The sequence below is a fragment of the Tachypleus tridentatus genome, chromosome 8 (assembly GCF_004210375.1).
Source record: "Tachypleus tridentatus isolate NWPU-2018 chromosome 8, ASM421037v1, whole genome shotgun sequence".
Lineage (NCBI taxonomy): Eukaryota > Metazoa > Arthropoda > Merostomata > Xiphosura > Limulidae > Tachypleus > Tachypleus tridentatus.
The window spans coordinates 118,676,279-118,698,496 of record NC_134832.1 but is presented as its reverse complement, the minus strand read 5'-3'; the positions used below and the strand labels follow the sequence as shown (position 1 = coordinate 118,698,496).

Genomic DNA, 22,218 nt, shown 5'->3' with positions numbered 1-22,218 from the left:
ATGCTTCAAGGTTATGCAGTCTATGATATCTACTCAACCCAAAAATGTTAGTTTTTTTGTGTTGCAGCTATATAATTTTTCCTTATGTGACTCAGTTAATGCTTTTTTCTGTGGCTTAAAACAAGTGTGTTAATATCAGTTGTCATATATTACAGTAATAATTTAAAAACATGACAAGGAAAAAAAATATCAAGAAAACAAATTTTGGTCGATGCTTGAGTCACACAAATATCAAGCCATATGGTAATATTTCATAAATATGTTTACAGTTTGAAATTTTACATGTAATTTCAAGTGTTTTGGTTAGTATTAATCTTCTGAAAATAATGGTATAGCCTGACCTAATAGTTTATTTTAAAAAAAATATAGGAAAAGTATATGAAATAGTATTTCTTAATAACTTGATTTCACTTGTTGAAAATATTATTAAAACAATATACTTGGGTTTAGTGGTAATCTTTAACAGATAGTTTATACAATTGTTTTTTCCAAACTTTTTTCTAATTGTAGTTTCACTAATTAAAGAAATATTTTTCATTTGAGGTAATCAAACATAAGGGAAAATATTTTGATCTTGTTACTCAGCTAGGTTTTTTTTATAATACTAAAACAGGTTTTACCTTAAGGAATTCATTGTTTTTCTAAAATATGGATTTTCATGTCTGTTATTTTCATGATTAGTGAAACAGAACATATTCATTTTACAGGTATTACATTAGGTGAAACTAATGTTTATGTCAAAGATCTTGAATACTCACCTTTAATTGGAGGATTTTCTGTTGTCCTGTCAGATGGTAGAGCTGGGTGCTTGACTGCTCCATCATTTCAGTTTTACCCTGAGGTAAGAGAGAAGTATAGAGTAGTTTTTCCTAAATTAGGAATTTATCTATTAATTTATACAAATTTAATATGTTGCTCAGACACGAGTGTGGTTTAGTAGCCTGCAAAGTAAGTGTTTATCCTTTCTTCTTCAGTTAGTGATGATAATATTTTATTTCAGAAAATATACATTTTCACACATGAGTAAATTTTCCATCATTACATCACCCAGAAATGGATATTTCTTTCTCAGGTGATCATTGAAAACAATGACCTAGTAACTTGGCAAAAAATAAAGTAGAAAGCGTGTAAATTGCATTACTTTGTACAGGTTCCTATTTTGCATTTAAAATAATGAGCACAAGTTAGTTATTTGTGTTTTTAATCAAGTTTAAAGCTATTAGTTATCAGTTTTTCTTCTAGTGTATTTAAATGTATTTTGTAAGATTGTAAAATTTGGAATACAGATTACTGAGAAAAAGATAAAATTATTGATTTTGTATACAGTGTGTTGTTTCAAAACAAATAAATAAAAGTACTGTAATAAGTTTTATGTAAATTCACAAAATATACTTTTTTTTAATTTTCAGGAAATTACAGGAATATGGGCTCAAGAGATAAGAAATGCAACTTGTACTGCAGTTAATCATAGATACAGATTAATAGCATTTGGCTTAGAAAAGTAAGGCAGCTAATTATTTGCTTTACTGCTAAAAAGTAACTGGTGTGTTAAGTTCTGTGTCAAATATTGTATTTTTACATGAGAGTTGACAGTTAGCACTTGTTTCTTTAACTCTCTTTTGTTTTTTAACATATTGACCAACCTTGTATAGAATTAGGATAGGGAAAATAATAAAATATGAAGTTTTACTGAAAACAAATATTTGAAATGTATTTAGAAGGTTTTAACAATTACATTAATGAAATTTGGGACTGCAGAGATGAAGAATAGTATTTTTAATTTTAACATGAAAGTCACTTTGCACACAGACTAGTAAAAAAGATACTTTATATATTAACAGATAAAACCTTTTTCTGAGTTCATTCAAAATACTTTACCAAAAAATTATTTTTTTGTACATGAAAGACTAATAATGTTTACTGAAAGTTTGCTAATGTTGGAATATATATATGCTAATTAAAAGTTAGTAGTATCAAACTGATACAGACTTTAAACAAGTAAAACAAAGTCATGTGGTTGGTCATATTGACTGAGCTTATGTTGAGAGAGTTAAATCACTTTGTTGCCAATGTGAATATCAGTACGTTTGGCATGAAAACATTATTATTCACATTTGGTATTATTGGAATTTTAACATTTTGATTTCAAAAAGAAACATAAAGAGTTATGAATCTTCCTTTATCTGTTTCCTGAACTCTATCTTTGCCATTTTGAAATTTTATGATGTCAACTATAAGCTGCTATAGTTTCCACCCAGTTGTAAGCATAAATTGCATATAGTAAAAGGCAAGAATCTTAACTTTGCACCTTTAACATTTTTTGACTATAGAGCCAGGCAATTAGTGCTTTTATTAGATATGATAATTTAAGAATTGAGGAAAACAAGGCAATTGTATGTTTCACAAATACATCACTTATTCATGACTGGTTTTGCCAGTGAAGACATCATCAGGTACAGACTGAAATGTTTTGTAACAGAGTTATTTATCTGTTCAAATACGTTCTCAAATGGTAAAACCAGTTTCTTGTTGAGTGCATTCTAAATACCTATAGTTTTTACATATTTTCTGTTATCTGATGAAAGATGTAACAAATTAACAATTTGAAGTGGGGTAATTTTGTTAATTAGCTTAAAATTCATTTACAAACAAGTGTGGAGGAGCATAAGTTGATTTAGTTGTTTGGAAGTTTTTCTGGATTTTTTTTTATTATTTCTATTTATTTCTAAAATTTCTAGACTACATCGTTTTTTTTACCATTTTCACCAATGTAAAATTTTGCTTTTTTTTTCTGAATCAAATTGGTATTTAGTTTCATAAGGTGGGAAGCAAAGGTTGAATTTATTTTCCTTAACTTTAAACATCTAGAATGTCCTTTAAATCTCATTTCTGTAGAACATCCTGTTTAACACACACACACACACACACACACACACACACACACACACAATATTGCAGTCTTGACATTAATGTATAGACACTACTATTTCTGTACTTTTCCATGGATGTAAATAAATAATATTTTGTGAAACATCTAAATGTATTGTTTTTTCTAAATTCTGTAATTATGGAATTTCACCAATTATCAATAATATTTTAATTTATTATGAAGTTCTTAATTTTGTGAACAAAAGAAAAACTAAGAGTCATCGAACTCAACTTGTATGACAATTGTGACATTTGTTCTCTGAATTTTTCCCTTTCTCAAAATGATTGAACACCATTCTGTGAAGTACAAATATTAACATAAATTAGCAATTATAATACAGGTGTTACTAAGATGATGTTTAATTTTTGTAGTCTTCAATCTTATTTGTTTGTGGAGTTTTAAGCTAGAAGCACTTTCTGTGCTCGCTTAATATATTGTTTCTCTCACAACTTGTCATAAAGGGAAAATTGCAACCTATCAAATTATATATAATGTTACATTGCTTTCAGTATAAGATATTGTCAATTTCGTTTTCTGTTTGGAAACTTGTAGTGTTTGGGTTCATCAGCTGAGGGAATCAATTTAACCCCCTTTTGTCTTGGTTAGAAATCCAGTTTAGTTGTTACAGTTATAGGATGTTATTTGTTTTATATGTGTTATTATTTCTTAGATGTATTATTTAAGTAAATAAAAGTTATTTAATGTACTTGTACTATTATTATAAATAAAAGTAGGCTTAAATTTCATCAGCATCAGGCAGAAACAAATGAGATCAAAGATAGGTATTACACTTCTTTGTTTATATATTTGTTGTTATAAAAGTAACTAAAATATAAACATTAGAAACTTGTTAGGTTAAATTAGGTAAGATAAAAAAAAATCTTCCTGACGTGCTAATGAGTATATGAGCTATGCATCTGCCAAATGATTTACAACATGTGTTGTGATATATTAGTTAGATATCATCCAAAGAACAATAAAATCAAATATCAACAAGTGTTTTCTGTTATAAGCTTCAAGCAATTTAGGATAAACAATTCTGTTTTTCTGTTAGTCTGCTGTTATTATATAAAGAAGAAAGGGTTGTTTAGATTTATTTCATGTTTTACTTAAGGTGGTTAATAAGCCAATCAAATTGCCAGCATTTATGTTGAGTTGGAAAAAATAAATGAAATATAAAACTTTAGTAAAAACAACAACTTTGTATTTAGGAGGTTTTAGAAGTAATGCAACTGAAATTTTAAAATGTTTAGAAGAAGTAAAGTATTTTTAATCTTATGAAAAGTACTCCACATTCAGTACAGTTAACAAGGTGGCTTTATATATATTCATGGATAGACAGGTATTTAGTAAGAGTACTTAATTAAAATCTTTGTTTTGTGTACAAAAAACAACTTGTAATGTTTTCTGAAAAATGTGTCAAGTTTTGTGAAGGTATATAAAAATTAAAAGTTATAGTTTTAGAAACTAATATTGACTTTGTGGTTTCAAGGTCAGTATTTTTATTCTAAGCATGAAAATCACCTTTAACTCAGACTGACTTGACAAAGGTTTGAAAAATTCAGACAAATCTTTAGTAAAAATACTTTACTAAAATATCTGATTTTATGTACAAAAGCCTTTTAATGTTAACTAAAAGCTTGTCAAATTTCAACAAGATGCACTTAATAAATTCAGTTGTAGTACCTATAATTTCATAAAAATAGGCTTAGTTCAAAGGAATGACACTGGTTTTAATCTTAAACTATATTCAAATATACTACAATACTTCCACCATATAAGACATTTATATATGTATTAGTGTAATGAACCTTTAAGATTACTTAAACTAAACAATATTTGATATGTAGCTTTTGCATTTTATATTAGTGGGGAAGGAGTTGTTTATTGTCAAGAAGATTTGACAGGAGCTCTTCATATTAACCATCGACTTGTACTTTCTACTAGAGACTTTTCTGGTAATGTCTTAAGATGTTCTTTAATATTGATTTACACTGCTACACTTTTGTGCTGTAATGATTTATGAGTTACAGCTCCTTATCATATTAATCTGTCAATTTTAAATTTGCACTAAGAATATTTCATTGAATGAATTGGGTTAACTCAAAGCCTGCCACAAGTCTCACACTTAAGAGGGAAATTGGTTGAACAAGAGTGTGTTTTGCATTAATGTCACAGTATTTCCTGTTTGTCTTATTTATTTCTGTACCTAAGATTGGATATTGAAACAGTAAAACTCATTCAGACATTAAATGAAGGCTGTAAATTGTGAAGTGGATAATTTGCTGAACGTGGGGCCAAGTTGCTGTGGTTCCTGCCCTGTTACTGTCAAAAACAAAACTCTGCTCCACACTTTGGTGTCATTAGTGTATTACAAGAGTGAAGATTAAATCTCACAATATTGTTTGTCAAGAGTAGCCCAAAATCTGATGTTGGGTGGAGTTGGTCTGCTGCCTTCCTGCAAGTTGATAAGTTCAGAATTAGGGAAGGCTAGCATGAATAGCTCTCGTATAGCTTTTCGCAAAATCTAACAGACAGGCATTAAAGGAACAAAATAGGTTATTGATAAGGACAATTTTTAATGAAATTATAATTTGGTGACTTTTAAAGTAGTAAATACTTAACACTTAATTAGCTGGTATAATTTTTGTATGTATTATTTAATTTGTGAGTTGTTAGTAACAGAACTAATAAATGCTGATTAGTTGATGTTAATAGCAGAGTTAATAGCAGAGAGATCCTTCCAGGTCCATGTGGGATTAACATTGTTGATCCTTCAAACATGAGCTCAGAATACCTCATAGCTGTGTTTTGAGTGTCACAAATTTGAGCATTCAGATCAGTGCCATTACAAGGCAAATTTCTCCATCACACACACTTGCAAATAGCCTATGTGTTCATAGCTTTTAGATGTCCTATAGTCATTGAACAGGAGGCATATTGAGTAGCAGCTTCAAGCTGTTCTAAATTAACTGAATGAAGGGACTACTACAAAAATTTTTAATTTTTTTTATCACCTAAGACAGAGTTTGTACAACTTACTGCTGCCAGCAAGAATTGCACTCTGATGTCAAATTCCAGTCAGGAGTCGGCCCAGCATGGCTGGGTGGGTTAAGGCATTTGACTTATAATCCGAAGGTCACAGGTTCGAATTACTGTTGCATTAAACATGCTCGTCCTTTCAGCCATAGAAGGGGTGTTATAAAGTTACAGTCAATCCCACTATTTGTTGGTAAAAGAGTAGCCTAAGAGTTTGCGGAAGGTGGTGATGACTAGCTGCATTCCCTCTAGTCTTACACTGCTAAATTAGGGATGGCTAAGATAGCCCTTGAGTAGCTTTATATGAAATTCAAAACAAACAAACCAACTAGGAGTTACACAAGTCCTGTGGTTGCTGAGATAAAAGTTTGTTTAAAGCTCTGGGATCACTGAATGTTGGTTCTTACTCAGCTCTCTTGGATATTTTGGAAAGACATTCACATAATTTTTTGTTTCCAGTTTTCGGCCTGGGAAGTCTGGGTATTTGGGGCACTCGACTTGTAACGTGAGGGTTGCGAGCTCAAATCCCTGTCACACCAAACATGCATGCCCTTTCAGCTGTGGGGGTTTTATAATGTGATGGTGAATTCCCCTGTTTGTTTGTGAAAGAGTACTCCAAGAGTTAACAATGATAACTAGCTAGTTTCCTTCTAGTTTTACGCTGTTAAATTAGGAATGGCTAGCACAGATAGCCCTCATGTAGCTTTGTGCAAAATTCAGAAACAAACAAACTCTCCAGTTTTCATGGATTGAGGGCATGTCAGTATCCAAAGAATAAGCCAACTTGGTCTCCACTAGCAGTATTGAAGTTTTGTCTAATCCATATATGGGCTTCAAGTCTTCCATCAATGTAAAGCTTCATGTCAGTTGGTAGGTGATTTTGGATGAGCAACATCTGAATAAGTCTTTCAAATATCAAACACATAGTTGCCGATTGGTTGTCTAGTTTGTGCAGCAGTCAGAAGAAAGTTGTACAAACAAGGTTCTTTATTGGCCATAGTCCTTTGGGACACCATTTTCTTCTGCTAAAGAATGATCTGCAAGTGTGTTAGTAGTGTAAAACTGAAGACAACTCTCATACTATTGCTTGACATTCAATGACATTGTTATTTTAGATATATTTTAACTGTTTCCTGTTTATGTTGAACAGTGTCATAGGCAATGATGACACTATACATATTGACTACATAGTTTTTTTCAGACCATAGGTCATATTAAATTAATTTTCTTTCTTTTTTTTAAATTACTTCTTTGTATTTTATATGCACATATCAAAGTACATTGCTGAACTTTACTGGTAAATATTTCAAAGTAAGTAAAAAAAAAAGTTGTTTCCACCATGAACTGTAACCTGTTATTAAAGTAATAAAGCAGTAAAAACATAATAAAGCAAAATAAATTAAGTAAGTGTTGTTAATAATATTTTAAATATTATAATTTTTCATTGAAACATGATTATATAAATGCCATGTTAAAATTATTAGATGTTGCTGGAGTAGCTGGAGCTGTGAGTTTGATCCAGTGGTCACCAGATGGGACTGCAGTTGCAATGGCTTGGAAGAAAGGAGGCCTCTCAGTGTGGAGTGTGTTTGGAGCATTATTAATGTGTTCCTTAGGATGGGATTATGGGTTAGTAATAAATATTAATATTTTATAGGAATATAATTCAAGTAAAAGATTTCTTTATTCAAGCTAATTATTGTTTTTGCATGTTCAGAAAATGGGTTCAAAAACTTAAAATACTTAAAAATCTTTGCTTCATTTGAAAAAAGAAATTAATGTAACATTATTCAGGCTTGTAACTTTTTATGTTGGATGTTAGGCTAATAAATGCTTGAATATACAGTTTTCTGTTTTTATGCTCTACTTTTTCATAATATTTAGTCATCTTCTGTTATAATGCTTACCATTGATTAAAAGTTTTAATGAAAAAATGCTGTTCAGATCATTAGTTACAAGACTTTTAATGTATTAACAGCACACAGCAATGTATGTATTTGTACTGTACTGGCTGATTTAGTAGGACCCATACCTTATATTGAGTTGGACCATCTTGAGGCTGCAGAAATGGCATGATTTTAACCAGGCATAGTCTCACTGGCTGAGTATTATGGTGTGCAGTTTGTTTACAACTGTATTCTTAAGGGAGTTAAATTCAATGTTTAAATTCTTCCTAAAGGTGGTCAGTAGTCAAGCATTATCATGCTTTTCAAACTAAAGTTGAATAATACTAGTACAATGGATCTTAGTTCGTGTCTTCCAAAGTGGAATTTTAAAATAGAATGTGATCGTGTCTGGAAATGTTATTCTGGTATATTTTGGATGCTGTTTGTTCTAACGAAATCAAAGGATTGAGCTCCTTTCATGCAAATTTTCCTCAATTCATAACAGTGTCTTAAACAATTGTTTAAACTATTAAAGGGTACATAAGCAAGGCCATAAACAATGTTTCCTCTAAATGTTCTTTGTAGTTAGTGAACTACAAACTTCATTGGGCAACACTTGTGTATTTGAGTAGTCTTACATTGAACTAATCCAATGCTTTATTAATACATTTATGAAAATCTGTTTTTTTCTATATGCACTCTAAAACCACAAAGGTGACCATATGGTAGTGTGAATAATGTAACACTGAATAAAGATAAATTACTGCATATTTGCAGTTAGCATCAAAAAACTAAATTTCTAGTACTATATTTATCAAACTCAGAATCCAACTATTGAAGCTCCAGAGGTTTAGTTTTTCAATATTCAGAAAAGTAAATGCAGAATAAATACATACTTTTAAATTATTCCCAAAAAATTCAATAAAAAACCAAACTAAAATAAAACAATTAAATAAACAGAAAAGTACAAGATACATTCTTATGAGGAACTTGAGGAACATACTTAGGATGTCACTCAGCACATGGAAGTTTGTTACTTAGTCAAGAGTTTCATGTAGGTTTTCTCCTTGTATTTACTGACAATATGGAATGTGTGATATGCAGTTCATCAAACTTTATATGCTTCCATTTATGTACTGTCCACGTAATTTGTTTGTGTTTAAAACAAGCAGCTTTTAAGATGCTTATCACTTGTTATGTGACAGGATTTTGCAGGCATATTCTAAATATTGTTGAAAAAATGATCAGTTTTGATACAGCTTGACATCTATTTAACTTTGTACAAGCATGGTCCAATTGCCTTATTTCTTGTTTAATAGCCATACGTCTTGGATAAATGTGTTCCTGAAAAATAGCAGACCATTTTGCAGATTGGAGAAATAAGTCATTTTACCTGTTTTTGTTTAGACTAAACTACATCTCGTTCATGTGGGTTTGTATAGATAGTTTTATACGTGATCAGTTTGTTTTTCACATGCAAATGAATGAAATGTTCTAAAGTGGATAAATGTGTAGGATTCTTCTCCAGTCAGTATACACACTAATATAGAAATAATTTGTGTAATAGTGAATGGATACTTTATTTGCAGGTCAGTAGATGCAATGAGAAAAACTCCTTTCAGAATAAACTCTATGGTAAGTCTAAGTTAGTAGCTATGAGAGCTAAGACACATTAATGTACATGAAATATATTTCATATTTAAGTGAATTTAAGTTCTAGTAATAAAAATGTTTTTGGAAATTCTATTAACATTAAGTTTATGGGAGTGTAACCATGTTGCCTCTCACATCACTAACAAAATAACATGAGTATAAAGATACTTTTTTTTCCAACTTATGGATTTCAAATTTCATTCGGATAACCTCTAGAACCACCTAAGTGAATATCAAAAGTTATTCTTAATTTAAATATTTATATGGATTTTTTCCCTTTCTCTATTATATTACTAACTCTTATTGTCAACTTGTTCTTTATATAGTCTGTAGTGCATCACAATGAAATGTTTAAAATTAAGACAAAAAAATATACATACTTTTTAATAGTTGGTGTAAATAATCATTTTTTTTGCATGTTTTTACATTATCATGTACAATTTATTTTAATTTATTATCCTTTCCAGTCCTTTAGCACTGGTATTTATCACAATGCACATTCAGCAGAATGTGGCAGTGTTTTCATGATACACATTCTCTTATGAACCAAGCAGACATTGTCTTGTGTGTGTGTGTGTGTGTGTGTGTATAAATTAGGTAAAATATAAATTAAAACCTAAATACAATGCAACTGCATATCTTAACAAATGCACTTCTAGGTGAGAAAAAATGCTAGTGGCAGGGAGAAAGAAGTAATATTACTAAAGGTGGTTTTGACAAGTTCTTTATATAATTCTTAGTACTATTTTAGAAATAACTGTAAAGAGAATGTATATCAAAAAGTGCCTTTTCCCTTAGTTATGAACATCCAGCTGAACTAATTATTATTGGCTGAGAAATTTTAACTGTATGTTAGAAAGTTGGCATGGCATCTGTCAAAGTTCAGAGACATTTATTTCTACCTTCTCTAAATGTGCAGTAGGGTACTTGAAAGTAAAATGTGTAAACAGAACAATTAATCTACAGGGTTTTCGGAAAGTCACTGTGCATAGATTATATATATATATGGAAGGTTAGTGAGAGTTTAGAACTGTTCAAACTACAAAGGTGCAAAGTTAACATTTTATGAACTTGTGGATCATGAGAAAATACAATAAAAAAAACTTTAATTTTTCTTTAAGGTTTTTTTTGAAATAAAAGAATTAAAACTTGGGTAATATAAGTTTTAATGTTGATATCACTGATAAATACTGATCATAAAACAGCTTAATTAACTTTTAAATGTAACTCAGTAAAATCTTGTGACATGCACAGAAAAGGTTCACCATAAGAAAGGAGTTAATAAGCAACCAAAAAATCTGTAAATAACATGTTTGATTGAAACATATGACATAGTGTCAGTTATCATTTGTATCTTTTTCATCAAATATTTAATTTGTTATAGTGGTCATGAATATTATTGAGTTCAGAATATTATATGTATAAGATATTTCAATTTTCTTTGTTGATTTTGCTCTGCCCTGGTTTGTATATTCAAGCTCCTTTCAAATAAAGATTATATGAAGAGTACAGTGGTTTGTTTTTTTCCCCTTGTTTTTATTGTTTCTCAGAAGTTCTTAGTATTTTCAAAAAATTCACACTTATGAGATTTTTACTAAAATTAATCTAAAGAATTTTAATAATAGCAATATATTTAACATACATATGTATCATCATTTATGTTATTTGACCTTTAACTCTAGTATTAGAACTTGTTTCCATATATTCATGAGTTTTATAAAACTTTGGATTTAATAAGGAATTAATGCATTGTTGAATAATGATCTGAGAGAAAGCTTAATATTTAACAGGAGTGGGGAGCAGAGGGTTATCATTTGTGGATGATCATGAACTCGGTACAGCAACAGAGCAGAGAACAGATAATGAAGGATAAACGTGAAGAAAAAACAACCATTGTTGTACTGCCTTTTGTCAAAAGTGCTCTGACAGTGAATGCTGGCATGGTACTGTAATAGTGATAATATCTTTTACATTCTTTCTTTTCTGTTTATAAAAACACGTTTTAGTTTGAAGGGAAGTAACACATTGGAATGCATTTTGTTACCATGAGTGAATTACACTCTCAAACATCTGAATTGAAATTATGGGAATAACTTGTTTTTTCTGTTGATGAATTGTTGGGAATAATTAATTAATTTTCTTCAAACCCAGACCATGAAATGTGTGTTTATTAATTTTTCTTTATTGTTTTGTAAAACAAAATTAGAAGTAGTTTTTTTATGATGTTTATGAAGGGGCATTGAGAAAATTTAGATATACTTACAGCATAAAATTTGGTGTCTTGCATACAGTAGGCTGTAAATGGTTTTTAAAATTCCTTATCATTTAAAATGTTTTAGTAGTGATCTTTCTTGCAAAACCTTATTGAATAAAACATTATAGAACAAAGTAGAGGTTTCTATAAAAATGCCAAACAGTAAAATATTTTATTTAAATCCATGTATTTCAAATGTCATATACAATTAACAAAGAGTATTAATTGTTAATCATTGTTTGATATACAAATATCCCTAAATCTAGTGTTATTAATTTTTTATTCAAACAGACTGGTAGGGGGCATGTTTTCCTACAAGGAGAAGACAGACTGCTTATAAGTACTGGGGCTGATTTACTTCATCACTCAGCAGACGTTAAACCCAGTTCTTGTTTGTGGAGAAAAATGATGGACTTCCAAATGAAAAAGAACTACTTGGTCACCGCATGTCTTTTGAAACTCCACTATGGGGTAGTAAACAGTGGGTTGTTGTTTCAGTGAGTATCTGTTTTTGTTTAATGTTCTTTTTATCTGACTTTTAAAATATTTTCTTTTTGACAATCTTCAAGAAATCTGTGAAATTTATTTAGCCTCTTGAAATATGAGCATGTGTTAACTGATACTGAATGTGTTATTTGAAGTTTGCAGTTGTGAGCATTTACATGTAGAACGTTTTAACTTTACGTTTGCCTATCTTTTCAACATTTTTACTAGAAAAACAACTTAATTCACACAATATGCAGGCTACCTTCTACTCTCTGCAGTTTCAAAATTTGAACTTGCTGCTTTTGTGTTCGTGTAAGTTCTATTAAGCATTAAAAGTTATTTTAAAGCCAAATTTTTTTGTGTTATAAACTTAATCAGCAAAACATGGTTAATATTAAATATAATAGTAATTCTTGATAAAATTGATTTACTTTTTATGAGGAAACTATAAAATACAAATTTATAGAATAAATTGTAATAATTATTTTTACATTTTCATGAATATATTGCTTAAAAACAAGATCATTTTAACCCTATTGCTAAGGGCTTGGTATAATATACACTAGTTTGTCTACAAATTTGCAGATATTAACTATTTACACTATAAATTTTGACACAGCACGTATGTCTTCACAAAATTTGGTAAACTTTTAGTAAAGATTACAAATATTTTATGTACAAAAAATTAGAAATTTTAATGAATTATTTTCATTTAAGATTTGTTTGTGAAAACTGTGTGTTTCATTACTAGTCTGTGTGCAAAGTGATTTCATGTTATGATTAAAAAACTATTCTTCATCCCAAAAATATTAAATATTTGTTGTGTAAACTCTAGAGCTTCCTAAATACATGTCAAATGTTTGTTTTCATTAATGCTTTATATTTTGTTATTTTCTATGATCTATGTGGGGTCTGTCACTTAAACAACCTCATTGCTATAAAAAAAAAAAAAAATAAATATAAATTAGACTTTTTTTGTGCTAGAATGGCTACATGTTATAACCCGAAAATACAAATGTTTAGTCTTAGCAGCTTAAGTCTCATAATGGTATATATTTACATGTATATTTGTTATTTTTAATTATATTGACCTTCCAGTCATATCTAGCTAACATTACATAACTTGCATTGAAGTGGTGCACATGCACTAATGTTACATATACAGTATTATAAAACTGACATTTAGTCTTCCCTATTTTGACTGTGTTTTAGACAGACAGACACACACACACACACACACACACTATTTATTATTTACTATTGCCTTATTACATATTATTATTACTTTTGCCTATGAACTTGGTTATTGCTGGACATAGGTTGCTAAGCCTTTTAAAATTTCATATGTGGAAGATATAAATAAATTTTTTTTTTTTCGGTTGTAGGTATATAACAAAAAAAATCATAAATAGCTACACTGATACTATAGAATTCCACTATAATTTATTCAGCTTAGTAACCAAGATGTATTTAGATTTTTAAAAATATTAAACTTCAAACAGACTAAAGATACAACTTACCTCTTGGAAAAAATGGATTTAAAGAATGTGGTAGCATTTTCACAGATTAAAATGACTGAGAAATCAGCCAATCTGGAGACATTCTAAGCTGTTGATTGGTTATTCAATGTCATATAATGTAGTAAGAATATGTAAGGGACTGTTTCAAAAAATGGAAAGAATTGAACTGGGCTATCTTGTTTGATTCAGTACACATAAGCCATATCTCAGCAAAATAAAAATGTATGAAGTTCTTATTTTATATTCTACCTTATCAGTATTAGTAATTTGAGTTCCTAATTTTATGAAATTACAGACTTGGTAAATTGATGTCACAAACATCTAATTTTAAACACTGCTGCATTGAATATACTAAGCGGCTCACTAAAATGTATATTTAGATGTGTTATTTTAATATTTACTTTAAATTAAGAAATTAACTCGTATATAATATTAAAGTTTGAATTATAATCTACAATTTGATTCCAAACTAAATTAACATAAATTTATAAAGTAGTAGTTCAATAAAATTGTGAATGCAAATCCTATGTGATGACAATGCCTTTGATCTGTGATCCATCATCAAAAAGTGAAATTTTTTTGTTTTATTTTTTGCAGATATCTTCCACCTACCTAGCAGCTAATTGGCCAATAAGGGTAAGTTAATTTTAAAATTTTCAAATAAATAGTAATTAGTCACCAGCATATGTGAATTTTCTTCAAAAATAAATGTGTGCACTTCAGAATGTAGACTTTCTATGGTTTAGTAGAACAAAAATGCATGTTGTGTGTTTCATTTTTGAATATCAAGAATATCTTGTTTCTATCATTTTAAATTATGTTATTTCAGTATTCTGCAATAGACTCTAGTGGATGTAATATAGCAGTGGCTGGAAAGATGGGAATGGCACATTATTCACTAGATAGTAAGAAGTGGAAGTTGTTTGGAAATGAATCACAAGTAAGTGATCAGGGTCACTTTTTTGTTATTTCAAGAATTTCAAATGTTTAGAATGTTTGATATTAAAACATATGTGGTCTTCACAACTTAACTATTATGATTTTATGTTGTTTTTCAGTAGTTATAGATATTCCCCATGTATTACAAATGTGGTTTCTGCTGTTCAGTTGATTATACTACAAACTGATGGAAAATGCATGTGTGTAAATCTATATTATGATATACACTATAAATCTTGTGTTATCTGTTAGTAAAAAGAATTGCATATACATTTTTATTTATATTTTAACTTGACTGTATGAAATACTTCAATATAATTTGCACGTAGAAATTTGAAAATCAGTTTTTTTCAGAGTATGCTCAGAATGAAGTTTTCTTGGTGCTATTGGATTAGTCTAGCATTAAAATAAAAAATACTTTTCCCATACAGGAACAGGATTTTGTTGTGATGGGAGGTTTGCTTTGGTGGCACAATCACATTGTATTAGGGTGTTTCAACCTTAGAGATACAAGAGATGAGGTAAGTGTTTATTCAGCTCACCATAACAAGAAAGTTTGAAAGAAAACTGCAGTCCAGCTATTATATTGGGCTACAAAAATACTGCAATAAACACTATCAAATATCAGTTTCTTCTTTTTTTTTCACCACTCAATATGGGCTCGGTCTATATCTTTGATCATGTAACCTCTTTGTAGTCATTTAAAGCGTGTATATCTTCACAAAATTTTCCAGTCTTTGAGTTAATATTATAAGTCTTTTTCATACAAAAAATGTTTTTAGTGAAGTATTTATTTTATGTAATCCTTAAAATCTTCTAAATGTATTTTACATGTCTTTTTCTCAGTAAAACTTTATCGTTTTTCTGTTGTTTTCTCTGCCATATCTCGAAACAGAATTGGTCAATTTGACGAACCTCATAACCATGAACAAAAATTGAAAAAAAATCTAAATTACCCTTTTTCTTTCTAGAATGATTTAACTTGTAACTTGAAACTACATTCATCTACACTAAGTAGCTTTAAGCTCATAACTTTATATATCTGTTTATAATTAAATATTATTTCCTTTTGAACCATGTCTAAATATCATTTGCATGATTGTAAGTTGTAAATTACTTGGCACATGCAGCTAATATTAAGCTATTGAATTACTTTACCCAGAAGCTACTACAAGCTGCTCGCACGTGTGCTCTTGTAACATTTTTATAATATTATTTGTTTTACTTAATCTAATTTTTTATAATTATACATAAAGAATAAACATGAAAAACAAGAAATAAAATACTCAACCAATCTTCTTTTTTCTTGCTCTTGGCTGTCTAAGAGTTAATCCTAATTTTTTATACTGATCATACCATTGGACTTAATAAACTATTATTTAATCAAGTAATGTGTCAAACAATATAGACTAATAATATGCAAAAAAGTAGATCTCCTCACTATCAGCACCATTTTAAATTTTAAATCACTAAGAGCACGTGCAGCTCACATGATGCTATTAAATTACGTCATGTACTGCTCTTGTGCTTGCCTCGTACTTCATGAAACATTTTTGATGTTATTTATTTTACCTAATTTAATCTTAACTAACCTAAAACTATCCCTATTTTTACATTTTAGTTACTTTTGTAATAATAAACTAAGAATAAATATGAAAAACAAGAAATAAAGTTCTTACCCAATCTTTGTTTTTTTGCTGTTGATTATGAGGACATTTAAGCCTACTTTTTATACTAATGATAGTAATGCAGTAAATTATTTTTAGTTAATTAAATAAATATACCCAAGAACATGGACTAATAATATGGGAAAAAGTAGATAATTTAATTATCTCTTAAAATTTTTCTGGTGTTCTAACTATGCAACAATAGTCATTAAAAATTCATTCAAAATAGTTGTTAATTTTCCCATGGGAACGATCTTGGTACTTGGAGCAAAACTGGCATTTAACCATTTGCAACTTAATGTTATACAGTATGTCATTTGGTAGATGAACACCTTGACTTTCTATTTGCTATTAGTAATATATAATTAAACATGAGAGATCACTATTAATGAATTATAAAAGAGATAATATGACAGGTAGGTGTGCAGAATGACTCTGATTTTCTGCTCAATAGCTCTGTAACCAAACAGAATTTAACATTATATTAAATGTTGTTTGTCTAAGCAATGATGCTTTTGTACAGAATAATTTACATTTAATTTTGTATGTTTTTGATGGATGAAGTAGGGAAGATGATATGGTAAGAGAAAAGTTGTTACACTTGGGAAATTCAGGGTTGGTTTTAATATTAACTTCTAGAATTAAGAAATTAACTTGTATACTATTCAAATGTAGATTATTAGCTAAGATTTTATTCTATTCTAATTGATAATGCATAAAAAAGTAGTTTAATGAAATTTTGAATGTAAGACATTGTTTCATGCACAGTAAAGGATACCCATGGCAATAGGGTTAATTTATTTATTTCAACTAAAAAATTTAATACCGTTTTTTAGAAAATGTGTATTAGTCATTGTAATGTGTTTTATAGATACTGTTTTTGAAGTCCGAGCATTTTCAACCAATATTTTATTTTTACTTGGAAGAAACATGGCTCATCTATATTATGAATAATGTTTTTGCCTTTAAATGTTTCCCACAAAAAAAAGCTGTAAATTGTTTAACACAAAAGTAAATAAACAAAATTATTGAAAATACCTTTTTTTTTTAGATTAGGATTTATCCTCAAGGTACAAAGCTAGACAATCACTTTGTCCGTGTGGCTAAGGTACCCACACAAGTTTTACAGTTATCAGCACTCGGAGATCATCTGCTAGCATTTTTAGCAGACTCTCACTTAACCATGTATCAGTTGAAGGAAAAAGATGGCCCAACAAGTAGGTAACAAGTTTTGGTTTTACAGGTTTGTTTGTTTTTTGTTGCTATTATTGTTGTCTTTAATTCTTTTTGTAAATCTCTAACCTTTGCATGCACAAAATATGTATGAAATATGATTATGCCTTAATATTAAGTAAAACCTTGTGTTGATATTGGTACTAAGATAATGAAATATTTCTTGTGAATTAAAGGATTTACAAATTTGTGATTGTAAACTAATATTGATAATCTTTCAGTTACTGATCTATGTAAGTATTGTTATACAGTTGTGCATAAACTAGAATTTCCAAAACTAATTTAAAAATGAGGTGCATACACTAATATGTATATAGAAATACCAGATTAAAAAAATCATGGATCAATTTTCACATGAATTTGATTGTTTCCTTACAAAAAGCTTTTCCTTGTGTAGTGGTAATTGAAAATATTCTTTGAAGTATTATTTTATATCAAAAATAGAGGGATATTATTTTTTAGGTTCTCAGTTTCTCTTTCTTGTTTACTTGGATTTTGCTTCCACGTTTTGTAATTTTATTGCTTAAATAAATCTTATAAACACTCATGTTATTAGTGGAGTATATGTAGAATATCCTAGCTGTGTGTGTGTGTGTATATATATGTATGTATATAGATAGATAGTGTTCATTGAAAACATACTTAAAAAAAACTTATTTCTGTAGGAAAGGTAATCAACTCAATAAAACATATATCAGAAATACATAATATTTGTGCTTACATTAACATTAATTATTAATTCATGGTAGCACAATAGTACACGAAAGTGTACACAGGTGTTTCTGATGTAATTCTGGATTTTTCTCTTTATTTACCTTCACACTTGGCCATAATAAATCCTAACACTGGTGAATAAACTGTAGTCTTAAGTGTGAGACTATTTATGAATGATAGTTTGGTCTCCAGAAACACTGGAGAATACTTTCTCAGAAGTAGGCCTTGAAAGTATCTAGTCTTATTTTTGGAATTTTTAATTTATATATACCAATCTTGAAATTAATATTCCAACTTCAAAGGATTTTTTTTACTCGATTCAGCAAGAAAGAAGATGACCCATTTCTCTGTAAGGAAGCCACATTGTCTTGAAAACATGCTTCAACACCTAGGTGACTAAATCTGTTGAAACTACGTCCACTAATAATACATTATTCATAAGCATGATATCTAGGGCATTTTATATTTCTGGTGACTAATAGTGACCATTATATAAACGGAGCATATTACAATTGATGAAGCATCCCATGCACGACACTGGACAGTATGATCAGAACTGCACATGCACAATGCTTTAATAAACAGTCAACACTGTAAAGTTATTTGCATGTTGAGCACCATGTATATTTTAAATTATACATAGTGAAATATTACATAAACAAAATGTATTTTACCCATCTTTTCTATTTGAAATATTTTCAGAATTTATTATTTTTGTAACCTGTATTCTAATTACATTGACTTGTTGAATTCTGGGATTTAAAGTTCAGTGATGGCAAAACTTTCTGAAATCTAAAGAAATACATATAACTAAATGGTAAACTTATTTGTATTGTCTTACTGCTATTTTAATATTTCAGTTGCAGAATGATTTTGTGGCCTTCGTCTGAGCAAATACTCTCAAAAGTATTCGCTTCAGTTGACTTTGAATATAAATGTCACTCAGTATTTAAGATGTGTATCTTTCATATGAGGTAACAGTTACAATGTAACCCAATAAAACTAAATGAAACTTATTTACATTTTCCTTCAAACTGAATTTTATAAGTAAGAAAAAATGGAATTTGGCATTATTGAATGCTGATTAATTTTTAATAGCCAGAGACATAATTTGTAAAAATGCACACTTATGTCTCACTGAAGTTATGTAATTGAAGATTTCATTAAATGAATGTGCAGTAGTATAAAAATAAAACCAGTGTTTACATGCTTATCGTATAATACATGAAATAGCAAATACATTACTGTGACATATCAATGAGCTATTACATGATACATTATGGTACAAAAGTATAAAGTCAAACATGCATGGCATGGCTGCGTAACAGAATTGTCAAATGTGCACAGTGAGAAAGCTTAATGCAGTTGTTATTTGTAGTTTATATTATACTGCAATACTTTTGTACTAGTTTTTTTTTTTTTCATATGTAATTAAATTGAGGGTCACTTTGCATTTTTGTTTTGTTTTTGTCAGTGACAGTGATGGTTAAAGGTTTCTTTTGGAAAATATTTTGTCTTGTGTTTGTTACTGGTACGTATGTATTCTGTGTTGGTTATTGTAAAGACTAAGGTAGATTGAAATTACTGTTTTTTTGGTTTTTTTTGTTACAGTTGTGTGATAAAATGTGCAAGATATTGGCAGTTATAAGTTTGTCATGTGTACTGAGTGTAAAACATTGTCTGTGTGCATCTTACAAAGATTATGAACTAGATTAATTCATTTTACCATGAAGGTCATTTTGGATATTATAATTTTGAAACTGAAAGCATTACACTGTTACAATTGTTTTTATTTAGCTGCTAGAAATAATTATCTAGTTCTCTATTTTATTCAGGTAATAGTCTGCACATTGCAAAAATTGTAGAAGTTGACTTGTCCAACCTTGTTGTTCATCCAGCCTGTGTAGTATCAGCATTGCTCACCTCACTCAGAACAGAATCAGGTAGTATGTCATTTGGTGTTTAATTCAGTTTTACATGTAATTTTACAAACTTGTGTACTTAGTACATAGTTTTATTTGATTCTTCATCATTTGAATTATTTCTGTTTTTCTTAGTTCACAGGAATGAAAATATTTTAATATTTTAAGTTTTGTATGTATTGTGATGTTTTATCACTTTAATGGTTAATATGTTTATTGGGTAAGGTATGGTGTATTTTTATGAGCTTTCTTTTTCCAGTTATATGGTCTGGAAAAAGTGGAGAGAATGTGCTTCTCAATATATGTGGAAGACTTCTATTGTTACAACAAGATCCTGCCCAGAAGACTGTTGACACCATTAACAACAATGAGGTAATATTTAAAAATAGATGTATTCTCTAAATGTTCTGTTTCTTTTCTTTCTCTGTAAAGTTATATACATAGAAGTCTCGTTGCATGACATCTTGACAGATGTCATTTATTAATCTTGCTATCTGTTGCTACAAACCACATATATGAATATCTCATTGAATCTTTTGTTAACTACTATGCCTTATTAATCTTGCTGTAAGCTTCTACCATGCTTCTTTTAAAATCGTGTTGCCTTGTTACCATGTGTTGCATTAGCAGCATGTTAAAACATCTGAAACATGTAACGTATAATAGTCTAAAGCATAATTCCTTCTTCACCTGACTATTGTGTTGACCACATATGTAGCCAAACATTTGTTCTTTTGTGTCTCATCATTTTTTCTTTGAAAGTGTCAACGTGTAAAACACAGCATTCATAATTTAAAGATCGTGACAATACTGTAATACATGTTAAGCTTGTGAATTTAGAACCAACAGCACTATTTTGTGCACCCTCTTGAGCTTAATCATTTCTTTGATCTGAACAAACAAACCATTTGAGGGTTTGGTTGTTGTTTTTATATTGTCATAATTGTTGAGTGGAGTAAAGTTGTAATAAATGTAAGTCGAGAGGTTATTTTGAAGATTTACTTTATCTTAACTTTTGTTTTTTTAAATTAATATTTTACTTGAAAACGTAAGTCATTTTTGCACTTGGAGATGGAAGGGGGGGGTCTAACAGGGAGTTGAAATAAGTTGAAGTTTAAAAAGAACATACACACCTGAAATGTATTAGAGAAAAAAGAGGCTAAAAAAAAAGTGAAGTGATATGTTTGTAAATATATGTAGAAATTTTATTTCTGGGAATAAAATATGTATACATTATCAGAGAGATTATAATTATCTGGTGATATAAAAGTATCATAAAATAGGATAACTACTGTAGAGGTAACTGTAAATGTAGATTAATGTACAACAAATTATATTATTGTGACAGTACATAATGCAGTCTCTGGCACAATGAAATTTTAGTTACATTATTAGCAAACACTCAGTGAGTCGTTACAATTTTTGCAACTGATTAATGCAAAGAGTTTGTTTTACAGTGGCTCTTTAACTTGTAACTGCACAAACCTTAAGGTTGACACAGAGAACAACATTGTATATGGAAGACCTTTTTAGACCTAGTCTTATGTTTTTGCAATGTAGTAAAAGTCCTCTACACCAAATTTAAAGTATATGTGACCAGGATGTACAAAATCTGGAAGTGCAGTTTTTCCTATGGTTATTTTGTGTGTGTAATGTTTTTTATTATTTATGTTTACATTTTGAATTGCAACAAATATCAATTGTTAAGCAGAATATTTTTACCTATAAAATTGAATACAGAAAGGTGTTGGAATTTTACATTGTAATATGGATGTATGAATTTTTTTCACAGTGAAGAAAATACATTGATGTCAATGTTTTTACTTAGTGTCAGTTTTTGGCTTGTTTGGCCTGTTGCAGTGATTCTTAATTGGGTGATTGGTTCATCCAGGGTGTACTGAGATCAGAATTTGGGTAAATGAGAATGATGAGATGAATGGAAGGTTGAATGTGTATCATCAATTACACAATAAATT

At 29.4% G+C, this 22,218-nt stretch overlaps 1 protein-coding gene across 1 annotated transcript in view; it reads left to right on the top strand.

The window, feature by feature from the left end:
- Nucleotides 1-22,218, top strand: part of Rich (Guanine nucleotide exchange factor subunit Rich) — a 69,626-nt gene that overhangs the window by 16,993 nt on the left and 30,415 nt on the right. Inside the window, exons 6-19 of the mRNA XM_076451163.1 lie at nucleotides 708-841; nucleotides 1,410-1,501; nucleotides 4,799-4,887; nucleotides 7,453-7,597; nucleotides 9,444-9,489; nucleotides 11,298-11,450; nucleotides 12,053-12,146; nucleotides 12,191-12,258; nucleotides 14,365-14,403; nucleotides 14,597-14,707; nucleotides 15,138-15,227; nucleotides 17,425-17,590; nucleotides 20,156-20,263; nucleotides 20,502-20,614. Coding sequence (XP_076307278.1) covers nucleotides 708-841; nucleotides 1,410-1,501; nucleotides 4,799-4,887; nucleotides 7,453-7,597; nucleotides 9,444-9,489; nucleotides 11,298-11,450; nucleotides 12,053-12,146; nucleotides 12,191-12,258; nucleotides 14,365-14,403; nucleotides 14,597-14,707; nucleotides 15,138-15,227; nucleotides 17,425-17,590; nucleotides 20,156-20,263; nucleotides 20,502-20,614 — 1,448 coding nt within the window. The remainder of the gene's footprint in view (nucleotides 1-707; nucleotides 842-1,409; nucleotides 1,502-4,798; nucleotides 4,888-7,452; nucleotides 7,598-9,443; nucleotides 9,490-11,297; nucleotides 11,451-12,052; nucleotides 12,147-12,190; nucleotides 12,259-14,364; nucleotides 14,404-14,596; nucleotides 14,708-15,137; nucleotides 15,228-17,424; nucleotides 17,591-20,155; nucleotides 20,264-20,501; nucleotides 20,615-22,218) is intronic.